Here is a 19508-nt window from a genome sequence, read left to right on the forward strand (position 1 = left end):
CATTAGTATCTAGAAATGCCGAGTAGGTACAGTACCTGGTAATCAACTACCCTGACAATTGATGAGTTTTATCAACTAAATTCTGTTATTAATACCCATGTAGTATCATTGAATCAATGCCAGGTCAGGTTACAGCGCACACTCACCTAAAAGATCATCGCAAGTGGATCGCTCAGGAGTGTTTTATCCCCGGAGGTAAGTCCTGTTTCTGTCCATCCCATCCCATCCTTCCTGTTCTGCATTGACCTGCGTTTGGCCTGTTCCATGGTTGCAAGTGCAAGCAAGACAGGCGTCTCATGGAGTTGTGATTGGCTATAGTGCGGTACCACCATCATCGGTTCGCAGCGGGACATTTTGTCTTGAACCGAATCTACCTACTGCTTGGCTGAACCGTACCTGCCTATGTAGCTACAGTGCCTACCTAGGTACCTGAGGTAACGGAAAGTCAGGCCCCAAGTTTCAGAGCGCAAAAAATAAATAGCCCAAGAAGGCTGGTTTAAACGGCTTAAACTGACCTACTAATTTCGTCTCTTATGCTTTTTTAGCTTCCAATCTTTCTGGTAGCCCAAGACCTACTACACACTTGGCCAACTTACCTTGATGCAGGCGCAATTACCTACCTATAGAACAGACATGAATCTTACCTAATTTTAGGTATGTACCGAGGCAGGCAAAGAATATGGAATGCAGGAACCAGGCTTTGTATTCTTATGCTGCACCTGCTCATCGAGATTCTCATCGACCGGCCTTCTTGCTTCCTTGTGTCAAATCGGAAACCAACTCTATACTTGAGCTTGTAACTGCTGCGTTTGATGCACTGGAAAACAACCACTGAAATGTTCAGAATTGTATACACCAGGTTCCCCTGTTTGATAACGTTGTCAATATGCATTTCAGTGCCATATGCCTCCTTGCCAAGCACAGTATCTGCTCAAACCTGCGCTATCTTTGTTTCAAGGCTGAACAATCTTTGTGATTCAAATCGGCATTTCCCGGATTCGAAGTAAGACCTTTTGCGTGTATACTTGGGAATGATGAAATGAGCTGCTCGCGCTTTCTCGGCATCGTACTCTCAGAGGCCCTTTGGCAAGGGCGCACTTCAACAGCCTATCAATCAATGCCTTGGCTCATATGCGCTCGCATCCAGTGTCAACTGCTTGTTCCTATTCGACAATTACCAGCAATAATCCATCGGCTCCTACAAATTTATGCTTGTACAACCCGAAGTCGCATCATGGTCGGTATCTCCCTGATTGGCAGAAGAGCCTATCGCCTGCGTCTTTCCACTCCTCGAGGCTTGCCTCGCGCCTTGCACGTCTCTTTTCGGCCGAATCTGGGCGATGAGTAGAAGATCGCCAGTCCTTTGTCGAGCCTCTTAGACCGTCTCCAGGAGTCAAGTTGTCGCTCCTGTAGCTGCTCCCTAGTTGCACGACAACCGAGTAATTTGTTGGATCGTCGGCGAGCTCCTTGTGGGCTTGTTCGCCGCTCGCATGAATACTATGCATAGCCCAGGACGACTTGTGGCTGTCCTGAGTGCTCATGTCGCGTTCAACAACTTCATTCTTTTCTCTGTTTTCGTAAAAATCGGAAAGTTGGCCATCTTCAACCGGCTCGTATACGTTGGGTATCCGTGGGTACTCGCTAGGCTCAACCCACGAATTACAGATATCGTCCATCTTCATGGTTGTGCGATGGTACAGTGCTGATTGCGATTGCATGGTGTGACGGCTCTGATGGAAGACTGGTGAATGTTCAAGAACAACAGGCTGATGGTTATGAGGCTCTTAAACGATGACAATTGGAGTTTTGGGAATCGACATGTCGAGGAAAATAAACCCGGCCTTTACTGTGAATGCATACTCGCCCAAAAGCTCACGCGCATCCCGCAATACCCTGACCAGTCTGGGGACCTGTCACGCCAAAACGGAAAATGGACCAACTACAATGCAGCTCCAAGAACAAACTACCGAATTGTGTCATGATGCCGGTCTATCCCAGGACGGGCCTCAAAAAGCAGTGTTTGTTGGGTGCCCAGTCAAGACCAAGTTGGGTGTCGTTGGGCTACAAGCTAGAGCGAAACATGCCATACTACACCCACGTCGTGTTATTGCAGTAAACACTCACTGATATCACACTTGCTAACTTGGCAAGTATTGGAATTTCCATCTTCATTCGAAAAAGAGACTGAGACCTAGACTAACCGAGGCTGTGCTACAAGATCCATCCTTATGCTTGTCATTTTAGCTGCTGGTTCGCCAGTCTACCGCATACATGCATGCATGTGTATGCACAGCCATCATCCTCACGATCAACCAATGAAACAACTCTGTTCTTGGGTGTTTTCAAAATTACAAAATATGGACAATTCACACCCAGCCTAAGCCTCAAGGCTCAAGGCAGCGGCATCGTACAGCCTGTACTGTATAAATGAGGCGTTTCCCAGGGCAATGTAGAATTACATGCAATCGTTTTCAGCCCAGAGCTGCAAAGTGCAAAATGCCACGCTTAAAAGAAGCACGCTTTCGCCGCTTACAGTCGTTTCCTGATTATACTCAACACTCTGCATCCTATCTCATCATCTCAAATCTCTCATAGAAGAAACAGACGCCATGGAGTTCAGAGAAAGGTCATATTCGAGAGGGGCCGATGACAAGCTCAAGCCTACGACACGCATCAACGATGAAACGTGGGAAAAGTTCAAACCTCTCCTCTGTGGCTTATACAAGAAGTATACCTTAAACATAGTCATGGACACCATGGAGAAGAAGTACGGCATCGTTCAGAGGTATTTCCACCGGATATCACACGACGTTCTTTCTGGCCATTGACTAACCAACAATTCTGCTCGATCAGCAAGCGCCAATATGGCTATCGTTTCGAGAAATGGGGTGTAAAGAAGTACAATGCTAGCGACAAGAAAACAACACTTATATCCACTGGTGCATTCAATGAGTCGATCAACTTTGGTGATATTGACTTCGATCAAGACTCCCACACTTTCGACCAACATACGATGTTGGACCTTCGCGATGGAGACACTCTAATTGCCACAGCTGGGTCAGACGATATGGGCTTTGATAAGCCGCCAGATTGTCCAGAGCCTCTCATCAAATATCCCTGGTCAACTGGATCAGCCGAAGAAGCGAACAAGCTTGCCGCCGACTTCTGCGCTGCCATGCTCGACGACTCGAACGCTTCCAATCTATATTCATACCTCCATCAGTCTGTGGCAAATAGCGACCAGTCTTACCCAGAAACCAGAGAGTTTCTTGCCGTCTCTTGTGCTCGAGTTGCTGGTAAACCAGACAATGCCAGTAACGCCAAGGAACTTCTTGCGCGCGAGTGGCCACATGCGTTGACGACTGGAAATTCCGACTCTCCATTTCTTCTGTCAATGCTAAAAGCATATGTAGGAAGCCATAAAGAAGACACGGACAGGTCAAATTTCGTTCATCAAGTCACGCAAAATGTCGAACAGTTACTCACCGCCGACCGATCACTTCCAGATATGACGCATAAGTATTCATCTATCGATCTCGTGACGTTTTTCTTCCTCAACTATGCTTTCGATATCTACGATGATTGCTTTGACCAGGCAAATCCTCCAGACTTCATGACAGAGCACCTGCTGCACGAGTTCATCAAGAAGCAGCCTTTTATAAAAACACTCCGCCTCAATCGTCCCTCGCCTCTGCGCCGTTGTGTTGAGTGGTGCGAGGAGCAACTACGACTAAACCACCCGGTAGCTTTACAGGATTCTCCAGTCAAGCCCAGCGCAAACATGAGTTCTTGGTGGCACAATATTCGAGTTTTTTGCACTCTTTGGGGGGTCATGGTACAACTGGTGCGGGCAAATTGTGCCCCCGACTGGTATATTCAGTGCGAATCCGCCTTCGGCATAACCCCTTCGGAGCTCCTCGTAACTCTGTCTTGGATGATTTGTGAGACCACTGCTGCGGACGGTGTCGTTAAGGAGGGCGAGCTGCTTGAAAGCGTGGCTGATGGTGCAAGCAAACTCCTTGACTTTGACGAGCCCAAGCTCTGGATAACATTTCTCTACAAATTTGCTTGGATGAACGAGTTGGTGAACCCAGGCGAAGACGAGAAATCCTTTGAGACTCTTGTCCAAAACCAACTTCGCCAACATGTCTCTGAGGTGCTCAGAATTCAGCTACCACACCCTGCGGGCAATCAACTCGACAGTGTCGCCGAAATGGACTTCTATAGCCTTCCGCATCAAGAATTTGCTGACTTTGGCGGCGTTGACTCTCGAATGAACAACTTTTATAACTAGTGCTGTCTAGATAGCAACAGCTTTTCAGCTTTCATTTCATTATTCCTCTACGTCTTTTATTTTTAGCCATTTACTCAGTCAGATACCAGGTATAAGCACAGGATTTTAGACTTAGCTGCGGTTAACTTCAATAAATGGACAAAACAAACTTAACAGGCAAGCCCGATCTATGTAATGCATGGGTATAAGCAACAATGATCCTCCGTAGAACTGACAAGCTCTCTTATCAACACGCCTTGCTTGATGCCTCATCTAATAAAACAAGTAAAATAAAAATTTAAAGCACTTCAGTCTTGCCGGGAAACAATAAAGAGTTATGTGATTTATCCAGCCAGCATCCAAGCGCACCCCCCCTTTTTCTCCATAACCATTTTAATCGGCTTTCCCTTACACTTCCGTTACCAACTGCTCGCCTTCGTCAAGCAACTCCGTGACCTTACGGAGGTTGCCAATAAGGCTTCGTCCAAGACCACTGAGGAGGAGTTTCTCGGCATTTGCGGGGAGGCCGAGATACGTGGGTGGCTCACGCTCGGGCAAGCGATGAATCCAGGCGTTGAAATCCTGGAAGCTGGTGCCAGACGGGACGGAAAGACCACCGTCAGGTCCGTCAACGAGCTTGTGGTCAACTTCGTAGGCAGAAGGAGTCAAGAAAGACGTGACGAGCTGAGAGAGAAGTTTGAAGTCTCCTTCGTCGTCAATCTTACCACCGTACGTTTCGGTCACCATGTAGCGCAACATCTCCCAAGGAATGTTTTGAGGAGCAATGTTGGTTCTGTTGCCAGCCGCGCTATCGACCCAAGTATCGACAATGAAGGCAGAGCATTCGTACTGTTATATGTTAGTTGACAAGTTAGGAGATAAAAAAGGGGGCTGCAACTTACGTCACTGTCGTTGAACTCCCAAAATCCCTTCCAGCCCAGGTTAGGCGCATATCGCAATCTCTCCTGCACGACAGCGTGCAAGAAGGATAAGAGCAAGTACAGTCGTGCCCTTTCCACAGGACTCTTGGTCGCCCGCGTAGACAATGAAGACATCGAATCCTTCATGTTGGCCTTCACACCGGCAGGTTGCTCGTACATCAGTACACGAGATGCTCGGAGTAAATTGACTGGAATCTTGAGACTCGACTCCATAGACAAGAAAAGTCGGAAGTCTGAGTGAGGATTGAGTGATTCCATACGCTTCTCCAAGCTCTGCAACCAAGTGGGAGCTAGGTGGACGTTCTTGACCAAAACCCATGAGCCTGTTTGCGCGGCGTGGCTGATTGCCTTGTCGGCACTTGCAAGACCTTCGTTGGAACCCATGGCAATGTTGGTACACTTGACGCGCATTCTCTCAACCAAATTGTCGACCTTGTAACTGGCATCGAAGCCAGGGCTTGATACCAAGGAGATCGGCAGGGTGGCAGACACTTGAGTAACTGTCTCCTTCAGGTCCTCAACAATGTCGAAGATGCCTGAACCAAAGACTTGGTTGACGAAACGCTCTGCGACAGGAACAAACCGGTCCATCCTGAAAAGTTTGACGAGCAGGAGAGACAATAGAGCTTGATCATTAGCATCGGTGTTGTCATCCCAAACCAGAGGTACGAAGTTCTCAGCAAGTTCTTCCGCAAAGAACTTATCCCAGTCCTCAGTAGAGATAGAATCAACCTTTTCCTTGATAACAGCAATCTTCTTGGCTTGAGCGAAAGCATCGTCTCTTTCATCGGGATTGGAAGAAAGATCCTTGCCTTCAATACGGTTGTCGAGGACAACGTCGATCAAAGACTTGTCCATCTTGTATGGCGAAGCCTGCGCGAGTAACATTCCGAGAGTAACTCGGTCTCTTTGGAGCAAACCGAGAGCTGTCCGCTTGAATGTGTTGACAAAGAGATCCTTGACGATTACGTCACGTCGGATGTTATGGTCAGTTTGACCGGCCAGGTTCTTGTTGCCATGTAGGACTGAGTGGAAGATATCAAGGAAGTACTGGAGTGAAAATTGATAGAAGTGGTTGAGGTAGTGCAATTGCTCCAAGACGGCAAAGACAGCACTGCAGGATCTGGCGATAATGCTGTACTGTTGCGTAATCTCCTCAACCTCGGCCATGACGCCTTCAGTGTTGCTCATCTTGCCAGAGATCTCAGCAGCCTCTGTCTTGAGAGTTTCGAGTGTCTCGATAACGTTGTCATCATCAAGAATGTTACCACGAGACTCGTTCAGGGCCTGGAGTAATCGTTTCTCCAGTTGTCGCAGATGGACCTTGAACTCTCCCTGCAGTTTGATGAGGTTTGAGCGTCGTTCGTCAACGTCAGGGCGCTCGGACTTGAGGACATCATTGAGAGATTGTGTTTGGAGACTGCTCTGAGTGACAGTGAAGTTGACGAATGTGGTTCGACTGCAAATATCGGGGGCGAAGGTGGCAGAAGGGTCGCGAGTTGACAGATAAATCTTGAAGGCCGGCGAGAAATCAATCTCCTGCTTGCCAAGTTGAATAAGGACACGACCACCAGTCTTCTGGTATTCCTTGTTGAGAACATGGTTAAGGATAGGATCCAAGTGTTCAGCATCCTGGATCAGGATAGGGTTACCGAAACGGAGAGAACTCTCGAGCTGCTTAGTAAAGGTATCGTCCAAGAAGCTTGTCACGGTTAGACGGCGATCTTTGCATTCTCTCTGCAAGAATTCTGTAACTCGTCCCGAGGGGTCGATGATGAGGGGATAGCGATTGAAACGCTTGAGTATGATGGCGTTCTCGGTGCAAAGGTCATCGACGGGAAGAGTGTTCTCCTGCCAGCTGAGACGTTCATCTGCAGTCGACAGATATTCGGTCACTGGGTTTGTCGACTTGTAATGTATACCGGAAAGGTGAAGCTGGTGGAACCAGTCATCCATCATCGACTTTCGGAAGGTCTGATCATAGAGACCACTGTAGGCCAAGAAAGCAGCAGCGACAAGAACGTCTCCTACAAGAGTGCTGATCTGGATCTCGAAAGACTTGCTGCCCTCTTCCCAACGAACTCGTTCTGAGGACAAACTGTCGAGAAGTCGAACACTGCGGTCGACCTTGAACTGGACCTTTGACATCTCTGCCTTGATGGATTGCGTCTCACTGATGAGTGCAGCATATTCAGTCTTGTATTGGTTGATGCTTGACTCCAACCCAACGATCTCGTCCTGAGTGGCCTGAGCTTCTGCCTTTGTCTGGAGTGCTTGCTCCTCCAGCTGCTCGACCTCGTGCTTGAGAGGACCAACACGATCGAGAATGTCAAAGTAGTTGACCTGAGCGGTAACCCACTGGACAAGGGGTCCGCACGCCTTGGAGGCACGGTTTACCTTCTCAAATGTGAATTCAGGGTTGGACAAGAAATCGCTGCGCATCCTGTTCCTCAAGGCCTTGTTCATCTGCCTAGCATTGTCGAACATGAGAATACTAGCAATGAAATCATCCTTTCGAACAATACCTTGCACAGCCTTCCAGTCGTTGATTTTATGGCCAAGCAAGGTACACACGGCATCCATGGCAAGCTTCACACCCTGGGGTGGGTTACCCATGGACCTGACTTCGGTCAAGTGCTGACGCTTGATGTTGCTGACGCTGGCCTTTGCCTCCTCGACAGCTGGCTCTGCCTTGGCAAGGTCCTCCAGCACAACCTTCTTTCGTGAAGCAACCTCAATTTCCTGCTTGTCCAAAGCAGCCTGAATCTCTAGTGCAGTACTCTTCCTCTGCTCCGCTTCACGTTGATCAGCCACCATGCGTTGTAGCTTTTCATTTGCCTCTGCATCCTTCTGCTCCAGCTGCTTCTTTTTCTCAGCCAGGCTTACTCGAAGATCTCGAACTTTGTCGACGGTGTCTCTAAGCTTTTCCAGACCAACGTTGAGATGGCGTTGCTGCTCTTCAAGATCCTCTCGCTTCTCATTGTAGAGTTTGACATATTGAGCGACGAAATCGAGGAAGTGACGAGGTGTCAAAAACGTAACCTTGCCTTGCTGCTTAAACAGCTTTTCGTTGTATCTCTGAAGAGAGTAGTGGATATACACCATCGAGTTGACAACCGTCTCACGATGAGAAGGAGGTAGTTGCAGACCACGATAAGCCACAGGGACAGTATCAGGACACTCAAAGTTGCTTCGGTCCAGATCAATAGAATGAGTGAGCTCATGGCCAACTTGGAACAGAGCTTGATCAGACCAGTCACCAAACCAGTTGAGAACACAACGGTTGAACAGGGCAGGACTGGTGGCAGCCTTGGAAGAGAGACCATCCTCGGGCGGGTTCATCGTGAAGACGACGTGCAGGTTCTTGACAATTTGCTGCGTGAACCACTTGTACAACTCCTCAGGGGAGTCTAGGTGTAGGTTTTGTCGCTGGGCACCTTCCTTACAAGCGGTCATGAGGGCAGCGTATTCATCACCCTCGAAAAGACCTGGAACTTCGGCGTTGGCGAGCAAGGTGTTCATTCTCTCCAGGAAGCCTGAATCCAACACGTTTGACTCATCCATGATGAAGCAGATTTTCTCGCCCTTGCAACCACATCGTCGAAGAACATCCCGCAGATCGTCATCAAAATCCTCGGCGGAATACTTTCCATGGACCTTGATTTGGAAAACCTTTAGACCGTTCATCCAGGCCACAAAGCGAGACAAGGTTGTCTTGCCACTACCACTGACACCAATCAAGATGAGATGGCCTTGGGGTTGTCGGAAGACACGATCAATGCGCAACACGTGCTCCAATACATCATTAAATAGGATCAGTGGAACATCGACCTCTTCCTCGCAGAAGGTCTTCAGTCTCGCCTTGACAAAGTCTCTCAGCTGCTCACGGTCCACAGGGACGTAGTTCTTGGACAGCCAGTTAGAGAAGAGAATAGGTCCTCCAAGGGCCTTTTCCGTGTCAATGTTGGGGAAATATTCGAGCGCGATGCGATGCACAGCCTCGTCAGTCCACTGTCGCTCTTCCTCAGCGACCAATCGATCTTGGAATAGACGAAGAGCTTCGTGGGCCCAGATTCTGATGAGGCCTTCAATAGACAAGCTTTCCAAGGGTCGAATGGCCTCGTAAACACCACGAACCCATCGCGTCAGTTCACGGGGACTGTACACGTAGTGAGGTTGAATTTTTGGCGTAAATCTCTGCTGAGATTCGAGATAGAAACGAACCATGGCATGGGTGAGGGCTTCGGAGTATCCTCGAAGAGATGGGATAATCTTGAGAACTGCAGAGTTGAAAGTGCCGTAAATCTGATTGAGAGATAGTTCACCAGGGTAGTCAACCATGATGAGTGGTGCATGTCGAAGGAATCGAGCGCCCATGGGTGTACGTCCAGCGTCGGTGGGAGGATTGCAAGCACCGACGAACTGAATACGATCGAGTGTGACCCAAGACTTATCAGATGTTCGCCAGAAACCATTGTGCTCAACCATTTGGCGCAGGAATGAGATGGCGCGTTGGGTTCCGTACTTGTCAGGCGCGGGCAAGTTGATTTCATCACAGAAAACGACAAGCCACCTGCCAATTTGTGTCGGGGAGAGCATGACGCCATTCAACGTTTTCTTGTACTCACAGTACTGCTCAAATGTCTTGATAAGAAGATCGGGAGTTGTTGCGCTCGAGAAATTCAGACCAACAACCTCCATGTTTGGCAGCTTGCGAAGTGCACTGAACAGGGTCATTGTTTTACCTGAACCAGGAGGACCACAGAGTAGCAGAGGCTTATGCTCCGCGAGCCATGAGTAAAGAACATCTTCGTGACGGACGGTGTCCAGAGTAGGAATGACAACATCGGTCTGAGTGACGGAGTGTGTGTTGACTTCAACTGCAGGCACCTGGTTCTGCCATGGAGCCCATTCACACTTGGGTAGGGTCACATCAAAGTCGATGAGCGAGCTAGTGCCGTCAATAGGAGGGGAGCCGAAATTGGCCAAACCACAAAGCTCGTCACCAAATGCTTTCCGGTCGTTGAGAGGGCAGTCACCAGTGAGTGCCCAGACGAGCGCAAGCAGGAGCTTCTTCGAAATGAAGGACTCGATCTGTTCAGACTCCAAGGGAAAGTCGGAATGCTGCACGTTATAATCAATGGCATCCCGGACTGCTTTGTTTAGCAGTGAGAAGAGAGTTGTAAGGACTCGGGCGACAGTAAACTCCATGATATGGTTGTAGGCCTCAGCTTGCTTGAGAGCCCGCAAGATAAAATCTTCTTCAAACAGATAGATACGAAGCAGTGCCGCAAACTCGCCTTGCACGGCCAAAGTCTTGGCAGGGTTCTGTGCGGTAGTAACGTTGTCTTCATCCAGATCCTCGAAGGGAACGCTGCTGAGTGTGGACAGATAGTTTTCGACCAGCATGTTGGGCGATACGGTATCCTCACTGAACCAAACCATACCACAACGACTGACAGTAGCCAAAGTTGCATACTTCAGGGTCTCGACTTCGAACATGATTCGAACGTTGGAGGGAAGGTTGAGACGCTCACCATTGGGAAGCGTGAGCAGCTTGTTGTCATCAAGTACACTGTTCAAGTTTTCAACCCATTCAGGGTCCACGTCACCATCGAAGACGATCCAATGTCGTTTAGAGTCCTCACCACGGAGGTTGTCGACGATCTTTCGTAGAATGCTAGTGAACAAACCATCTGTCCATTCACGGGTAGTTGAGTCAAGGTTTCCGTACAAAGCCTCCTTTGACATGACCTTTGAGTCGATCACATGCGAAACGCCCTCAACTCCTTCAACCTTCTGAAGCGCATCAAGCAAAAGTCTCCAGGCCGCGGATTTACCAGAACCAGAGTTACCAACCATCATAACACCATGGTGGATTTTCTGAATCTGATACAGTTGGAGGACCTTAGTCATCCAAAGTTCGTTGACCACAAGGTGACGTTCGGCAGCAAGGGTTCGGATAGCGTCTTCCAGTGCTACAAGGTTGGCAGGGACGTATTGCACGCCAGGGAAGCAGTCGGTTTCAATGGTCATCATGATGTCGACATCGGACTTGATAAGTTTAGGCGCAATCGTTTCCCGGATGCTTTGCACGATGATTTCAGGTTCAACAACCTCTTCAGCACCAAGAGTTCCATCGCCTAGACGAGCACGTTTCAAGCCACCAGAGCTGACCAGGACACTCTTGAGAGCACGCAGACCAAAATCATAATGAGCTTGTTTAGACAGCCTTCCAGAACACTGGTCGAAGAAGGGCACAGTGTGCTTAGACAATTGCTTGGCTTGGTTAAAGCCTTGGGAGTAAAGCATGACCTCGGCGATAAGCTCCTTATCAGGTTTAGACATTGCTACACTGCGGAAGAGCTTCTTCAAGTTGTCGGGCAAATTGGAACGGCCAGCATAACCAGGGTTCATGGTGATGAAGATACCAGTGTTTTCGTTAACATGAAGCTGGCGGCCAACCAACTCGATCTGTGACTGGTCGTCTTCAGCACCTTGTTTGAGACCCAGCTGAATGTTTTGAATCTGCTGAGATACAGCGGACAGAATTCGCTCCTCCAGACGGTTAAACTCGTCGAAACAGCCCCAAGCACCGACCTGGCAAATACCAAGGAAAATACGACCCATGGCCTGGAAATCAAAAGTATCGTCACAACAGAACACAAGGGTGAATCTACCGAGTTGGACACCCAGAGCCTTGACTGACTCTGTTTTACCTGTACCGGCGGGTCCGTACGGTGAACCACCAAGACGTTGGCACAGAGCTTGAGTGAGAGTGAGGAAACATCGATCAGTAAGAGGTGTGCGGACAAGGCGCTCAGGAACTCCCAGGTATTCGAAACCGTAGTTGAGTTTGGCATTGGCCATCTTGATGTAAAGTCGATCCAAGAATTCGCCCTCCGGATTGTAGATGTATCTCATCTGCAGCTGCCACAGGTAGTGGCCTGTAGAATTGGCGTTGGCATTGATGAGCTTCTCGATAGTGTCCCTCTGATGAACACACTCAGTAATGAGCTGTTCGCATTTTTTCCTCAGAATGACTTCCAGTTCTCCAAGAACTGTGTCGGCAAGTACTCGAAGGACCTCCACCTCACGCTCGAACAAAAGCTTCAGTGTGCTGCCGCCATCAGTTAGAGATCGGTTGACGGCTGTGGTCCAGGCAGCTTGGGTAGCAAGAACAACAATCTGACTGGGGTACGCATCCATGAACGCATTCAAAGCGTCGCGATCAATGGTCTCGGATTCAAAAATGGGAGTATACTGGTCAACGGCCTCGGCAAGGAGCTCGGCAAGCGTTGACTTCATGCCACCCTCCAGAAGAGCCAGCCAGTCGTTGATCTTGGGGGTTTTTGCCAGAGAAATTTCCTTCTTCAGACGAACGGCTTCGCCCTCTTTGGAAGTGAAGCCAGAGATGACAGTCTCATCATCCATAATGAGACCTGAGAGACCCGCAAACATCTTCTTGAAATGCTTGGCAATGCGCAGCGTGTCGTTGCTGTTACCAATCATCTCTAGCAGATCCTCGTCACCAACGAAGTAGAATCGAGGGAATGAAACACGCTCCTTCTCCAGGTATTCACCTAAAGCCTTCTGGATCTTGTTAAGCATTTCGGCGAGTCGCTCGAGCGACTTTTGTACATTAGGAATATTGAGGACTTCCAGCACGTATGGAGTTTTATTGGCCTTCTTCATGACAGCCAAGAATTCGCTGTTGATGTTCTGGAAACGTCCTGACTCAATAGGCAAGAGATGCTTGATATCAGCGTTACCAGTGAAGACGCCCTCAAGGTAGACCCATTGGCGCTGAACATCAATCCAGACATCAAAGAGTACATGGACACGGTTGAGCTTGTCTTCCCAAGACACGGCTTCTTCCTCAAACTCCTTGTAATAGGGGGAATGCTTCATAGCCTGGAGTGAGTTCAGATTCTCACTGCATTTCGCAAAGAGGTCGTCCCAGCCGCGAATGAGGCGGATCTTGTTTTGATAGCCGACCATCTCAAGAGCGTAGTTCTGCCAAGTCTCACGAACCTGTTTCAAGAACTCCTCCAAAGCCATCTCGCCCTGCGCCTGGGCGATAATGTCCTTCACGATGATTTCAGTAGCAACAAGGTTGAGGTCCCAGACATCACCGAGAGTCATAGAGCTAGGCGAAAATCGTTTTTGAGGCTTGATCTGTTTGTAAATCTTGACCCAGTGGCGCTCACGGATCGCATCAGACTTGAGGTCAGAAAGAATAGAGTTAACCTTGAGGAAACCGCGCAGGATGCCCTGGACGTGCTCGAAAGCAGCGTACTGTCGCATTCTGCTGGGCATATCCTTGGTGCTCTTGATGAGGTCGTCGACCTTGGAACGGATCTTTCGTGGCTGAACAGCAGTCCAGAGAATATCACGCGTCTCGTTAAGGCTTGCCCAGATAGTTGAGAGGTTTGACCAAACAGACTGGAAATCCCGAACTTCTTCAAGTGTCGACTCAAGGGATGTGTCAAGACTGGCGGGGATATCCAACGCCTCCTTAGCCTTGACCACCATTTGCGCATCGTCCTGCAGCTTCGAAATGCGAGCTTCAAAAGAAGACAATGTAGCAGAAGCAACATCAGGTTGGATGGTTCCAGACACTGGCTTCTCCTCATTCCACTGTGCTGCAATTTCTGCGATTCGATCGTTGACCAGCTTATCCTCTGCAGTAATCTTTGCCCGTAGTGCATCACTTTGTTCTTGGACGATCCTCGATTTCTTGTCTAGAATTTCCTTCAAGGCCTCCCACTGACTGTCAATCTGCTCAATGTGCAGCCAGTCATTGGGGAACTGGTATCGTTGCCTTACGAGCATGGACTGGCCCTGTCGAAACATATCGATTTCAGGTGCCCATGTCTTGACATTGCGCTTGCAGCTCTGCACAACAGTAATGAATTGCACAGCCTGGGCGGTTGATGACGCGTCAGAACTTTGGTTCTCGAGATGTTTGCGCGCCTTCTCAATCTCTGCGTTGATGTCGCGCATGCGGTTACCGAGACGACTAGCAAACTTCATCAAAATCTCATGTTGCCACTGGTCATACTTTGCGTTGACCTTGGTCTGGACTTGGTCATAATCAATTGTAAGATGTCCAAATTCGCGGCTGACCTCCTGTGTGTCGAATGTGGATCGGTTCTTGCGGAGATCTTGAAGAAGCTGCAACCACCGTGGGAGTGGCTCACCAAGAGCGTCGTAAACTTGCTCAGACTGGAGATCCCAAAGGGACTGGAACTGCAGCCACTTGTCGACATACGCGCTGATCTCCTGGAGCTTCTTTTCCATAGATACATAGACACGCTGCAACAGTCCTGCGCACTCGGTAGGCAAGTCAGTAAAGCGGAGCTCATCGTTGGCAATAGTGGTAAGAGTCATTTGATAACGGGAGGCCTTGATTTTGCGAAGATTGCAAACAATTCCAAGCCACTCGTGTAGATGGAGGAACCAGCTGGCACGCGCGAATTCCAGAGGGGGGTCAAGATAAATGACTTGGTTGCGCATGACAACTTCAAGCACAAGGCGCTTCATGGTCGGGCTTTCTGGCTTGCTCTCATCGTTGTTGGTCCTCCTGCGCGACTCCTCCTCGGTTGTCTCATCCTCAAATGCAGTAATCCACGAATGAACTGCACTCTGAAGGCGTGTGAGAAGTATCGACTGAATCTTAGCATTCAGCTCACGCACCCAGAAGTCTAGGTTTACATATTGTTCAAGGTTCAACTGATCAACAGCCGATTGAATCGTATCCAGTCGGCTATGAAATGCCGCTTCCTCGTAAGGGCATGTGCTAAGTTCCTTCAGGGCTTGTTCAACGGTGGCATGAATGAAGTTCAAAGAGACTGCTTTCTGCTGAAGTACGGAGACAGCCGCTGCAAAACCGCGGATGAACATGCCATGCTTGCTCTCGGTGTTCTTGGCCAGGCCGAAGTCGGTTCCAGTAGGCAACAATGGGCGGGTTTGTCTGTTCTCGGAGTAAAACAACTCGTGTGAGTTGATGAAGGACTCCCATCGAAGCGGTACACCTTCACCAACCAGTCTATAGACTTCATTTCGATATCCGTTCAGGAGGACAGACTCCTCTCCCATGACCGCAATTTGACGAAGAGTTTGAGAGAGAGTTCTCACACTCTCCATCAAGCTGACAGCATAGGGGTAAACACGCTTCGCATCTTTCGACACAGTTGTGACAGCATGTGGCACTGAGTATGATTGCCAAGTCAGGTTGCGGGTTTCCTTGAACAAAGTAATAACTTGCGGGTCGAAGTTGACGTTGAGTTCGAGAATGCCACCAGCAGATCTCACACGAGCGATCTCAAAAAGCTGCCCAGAGATAGAAATCTTGCGTCGTCCGACGTCGTTGAGCCAGGCATCATAGATTCGGCTAGTATCGAGCTTCTGCTTGAATAGCTCGCTCTCCTCTTGCAGCTTATGGCCTTCGGCATGCAGAGTCCAGTCAGGGCCGAGAACAGCCTCTACCTTGCGCATGTACCCATCCAGCTGGAACTCGATCTGGCGCGCCCAGATGATGGCACCAGATACAGGGGGAAGATCACGAAGCTGGGCCATGGCGTGGGTTTCTGAGTGGCCATACTGCTGCTTAAAACGCTCGTGCAGACCATTGATGGCCTGCTTGACGTGGTCCATCAGCTGGTTCTGGTACTCTTGGATAGCGCCACGAATCTTGGGGCGCACGAAAAGTGCGTTGAACTTGGAGAAAACTCGAAACATTTCGTTTGCAGTCTTGGCAGTAGCGAGTCGATCGCGAAGTCTGGAAATGATGGAGTTCTCTACTCGAGTTGTACGTTCGTTGTAAAGGTTCTCGGCTCGTACCCATCGCTCTTTACCTTGGTCTGTGACATCCAGCATGTCGACATTTTGAAGAGCCTCCCAAGCCTGCTTGACTTCCTCGACAGCGTCAACATCGCCCATCTCCTCGACGATAATACCATCAGATCCAGTGGTCTCGGCCACACCTGGGATGGTGGCCTGCGGGCCGAGAACGGTGACGATAGTGCGTTGGAGCTGCTCATGGTTGTCACGGAAAGTGCTGACATACTTGATTCTTGCCTCAAGTTCAGAGTGCTTCTTGACGATCTTGATGGGGATGAATTTCTCGTTTCGGCGGCGGGTCACTTCACGAGCTACATTAGTAAATTCCTTGATATGCTCCTCCCAGGTCTGGAAAATATGGTCGCAGGTCTGCATGATGTTCTTGAATTGCTGGTAATCAAGGTTTACCAATTCGGTACCTGACAACAGCCTGTGAAGCACATCGTCAAGATCGGCGGAGATGGCTTCAACGAGGGGAAGAGCCCTTCGAATAGGGTAGGGACAAATCCTGAGCTTCTTGTTCAGGTGCCCAAAGATTTGCTGGATGGCCTCCTCAACCTTGGACAGTGAAGTAGCAGACAGTAACTCATCAAGGGGGAAATCTCGCATGAGCTGGTTGTACTTCTGCACCTTATCCATAGCCTCCTTCAGACCTGTGTCGGCCGTGAAACTCACGGTGGCCTGGAAACGCTTGGCATGCTTAAGAATTTCCAGCGTCAGGAGAACTCCTTCACTACGGAGCTGACCTTCGATTCCTTCTAGAGCTGACTCCATGGACAACCAAAAATTGACTTCCTGGCTTGCAGTACTAAACTCCTGGTTCGCATTCGAGGAAGGGTCTTTGGTCAACTTGGTGATTCCCTGAATCGACTTGATCCAAGTGTTGACATTGGCTTGCAATCGGTTGAGGAAAGTACTGTCTTGAAGAAGATTCTGAGGGATCCCATCGATGTTGGGTCGGTTGTTGTTGGCTTCGGCGTCATCGAGGACGGTTTGGACAATCGAATGGAACGTAAGGGAGATCTCGGGAATATCGACATTCTGCTGGAGGTGCAACAAGCTTAATTCCAGGTCGTTGAGTCGTTTCTTTGTCACAGGAATTCCCGTTTTAGCATCCACGTCGGCTCTTCCTCGCGACCCATTGGCCAGCTGCTGACTCTTGGTGTTGGCATCAAAGTACGGTACCAAGGCGTGGTGAACCTGAGAATGGAGAACCTCCCATGGGGAGAGTACCGAGCCCTGCTCTCCAACTCCAGCGTTGAGAGATGCAGGACCAGGCAGATTAGTAATGAATATTTGAGATGTAAGAGGTCGGATCGGGTCTATGGGCTGAGGCGATTTGATAAGAACAAGAGAGGCAACGGTCGTTGGCGACGAAGAAATCTCGGTAGACAGCGTATAATTATAAGCCGCCGGCGCTATGTTCAGGTCAGCGAGAACACTCTTATCCATACCAGGATCTCACGCACCGGAAGGGTCAGCACCGGGCTCTACCGCAGATGAGCTTGCGAAATCCTTCTGGATATAGAGCACATTCTGGGTATCGTTCGCAAAGCGTGTGCAGCGAGAAACAGTCTCGCTATAACGGGCTTTGTGAAGCAAGCTTCCAACCTGTTCGAGTTCATCCCGCGTAGCACCAAGCGCGACCTCGCAGACGGAAGCCAGATGCTCGACAACACGCTCCGGCTCGACGGTGGGAAAGGTTGGGGGAGACGTAACGCCGTTAGCGGAAGCTCCTGGGCTCAGCACGGCGGGCGAGGTGACCTCCATTGTTGTTAAATGAAGATCGGGGGAAGATTGTATGTCCAGTTTAACACCTCCCAGTCATTTCCAAGTCGTCGCTTCGGTATGGGTATAGGACGCAGGGTAATCGAGGAGGGTCTGTCTATATGGCGGTCGAGAGCTTTGGGGTTAGGCGAAATAGCTTTTTGGCAAGTCAAATATTAAAACAGCTTTAGCAACATCAAAAGATAATCTCAGAGACTAAGGAGCGTAGTGGTGAGTATCAACAGTGCTGGTTGCGAAATAAAGTCGCGGAGATTGATATCAAGTCCTCAGCGGCTGATCGGGGTTTGGTGGAATAAGATGAGGTTCAACATCCAGGAGTTGTTGACTTTCGTAAGGGCACCGCACCTTAGGCTGGTTCTACCGAATTTACGCGACTTAGGTTCAGGGGAAACCCCTGTCGCGACTGATCTGGTCGGCAATTGGGTAGAATGGATGTGTCAGGAGTCGATTGGAGGAGTACGTCCCGCTATCGAGCGTCGAGCCCCACCTCTGATTGAATCGCAAGCAAATATTCGTTGATTAGGTACTAAGGTAGGAGCTGCTGGTACAGGTACACCTACTAAGAGGTAGTATGGTTTTGATACTCACTAACTTATAGAAACCCCAACCCAGGCTCACGCTTGACGGATCAGTGTCACTTTATCAAAATTACCAACATTGGTGCCGTGGAATATCACGCGATCTTCATCTGGAGATACAGAGTACCATGACAAGAGTAACCCCAGTACTTCGGCCTAGACCCTTACATCCAAACCAGGCATATTGTATCTTCCCTATACCCCCTCTGTCATTTGAATAATAGCCCGCATAGAAGCACATGGCGCCGAAGCCAATGAATGTTACAAGCCGCCATAGGCCACTGCAGACTGATGGGGTGGGACAGGATGTGACCCGCCAATTGAGTTTGTACATGAGCTTTGGTTGGCCAGAGTCTTTGAGCCAGGACCTCCCCAGATTACCGGCTAACCAGCGTGGCGGTCTCCCGCACCGAGAGGGGGTCCCGGCTAGGCTGCATGTTAATGCATCAAGCAACATGAGAGTTTCCAAGAAGGGTTTCCAATAATGCATGCCATTTAAACCCATAATAACATGTATGTTTCATGTCATACATAGAGTCACTACAACAGCCACACAAAGGCAATAAAGATGGGTAATAAAGAAGGTTGCTCGTTTTGAAGTATGTGCATGACGGTTGTTTAACAGGCATTTCATGGAATGACAATACTCTATCGACCCCTATCACCACCTCCTTACCTTAGTACCTAGGTACCTTGACAGGCAGGTCGCAAAAAGACAGGGACAGGAAAGACCAGACGGAATTCTTAGTGCTCTCTTAGGCTATACTCACCAAGGCTGATCTAATGTTTCAATCAACCTCTAAATCAGTACCGATTTTTATACGACGTACTTAGTTAGGTAGTAATTCATGTATGAGTAAGTGGGTACGTTGACCAGATAAGCTTTACTCCATCCAACGAGCTACACTAAACAAATCTCAGGATATAGATCAACTCGACGTTTGTAAAGCTAATTGAACCTCTTAGATTCACTACTTATTATATCATCTATAACTACATATTGGGTGTGGGTTATCGACACCGACTTAGTCGAAAAGTGCCCGCCACGTAGTCAGTAGACAATGCCATTTCTAGTATACTTGT

At 49.1% G+C, this 19508-nt stretch overlaps 3 protein-coding genes across 3 annotated transcripts; 1 reads left to right on the forward strand and 2 right to left on the reverse strand.

Moving 5' to 3' along the window:
• Nucleotides 1-1232: 1232 nt before the first annotated feature.
• Nucleotides 1233-1718, reverse strand: FPSE_05889 (uncharacterized protein; the record flags this gene model as incomplete). Its single annotated transcript, XM_009259007.1, has 1 exon — nt 1233-1718. One exon carries the CDS (start codon nt 1716-1718, stop codon nt 1233-1235), a length of 486 nt encoding a protein of 161 aa, XP_009257282.1.
• Nucleotides 1719-2609: 891 nt separating this feature from the next.
• On the forward strand, nt 2610-4294 carry FPSE_05888 (uncharacterized protein; the record flags this gene model as incomplete). The annotated part of the gene is made up of 2 exons (XM_009259006.1): nt 2610-2785; nt 2854-4294. The coding sequence occupies 2 exons, from the start codon at nt 2610-2612 to the stop codon at nt 4292-4294; spliced, it is 1617 nt and encodes a 538-aa protein (XP_009257281.1).
• A 387-nt stretch (nt 4295-4681) lies between these two features.
• FPSE_05887 (uncharacterized protein) lies at nt 4682-17829 on the reverse strand (the record flags this gene model as incomplete). The annotated part of the gene is made up of 4 exons (XM_009259005.1): nt 4682-5122; nt 5176-14862; nt 14914-17477; nt 17529-17829. The coding sequence occupies 4 exons, from the start codon at nt 17827-17829 to the stop codon at nt 4682-4684; spliced, it is 12993 nt and encodes a 4330-aa protein (XP_009257280.1).
• Between the last annotated feature and the right edge of the window lie 1679 nt (nt 17830-19508).

This window comes from Fusarium pseudograminearum, chromosome 4 (genome assembly GCF_000303195.2).
Source record: "Fusarium pseudograminearum CS3096 chromosome 4, whole genome shotgun sequence".
Lineage (NCBI taxonomy): Eukaryota > Fungi > Ascomycota > Sordariomycetes > Hypocreales > Nectriaceae > Fusarium > Fusarium pseudograminearum.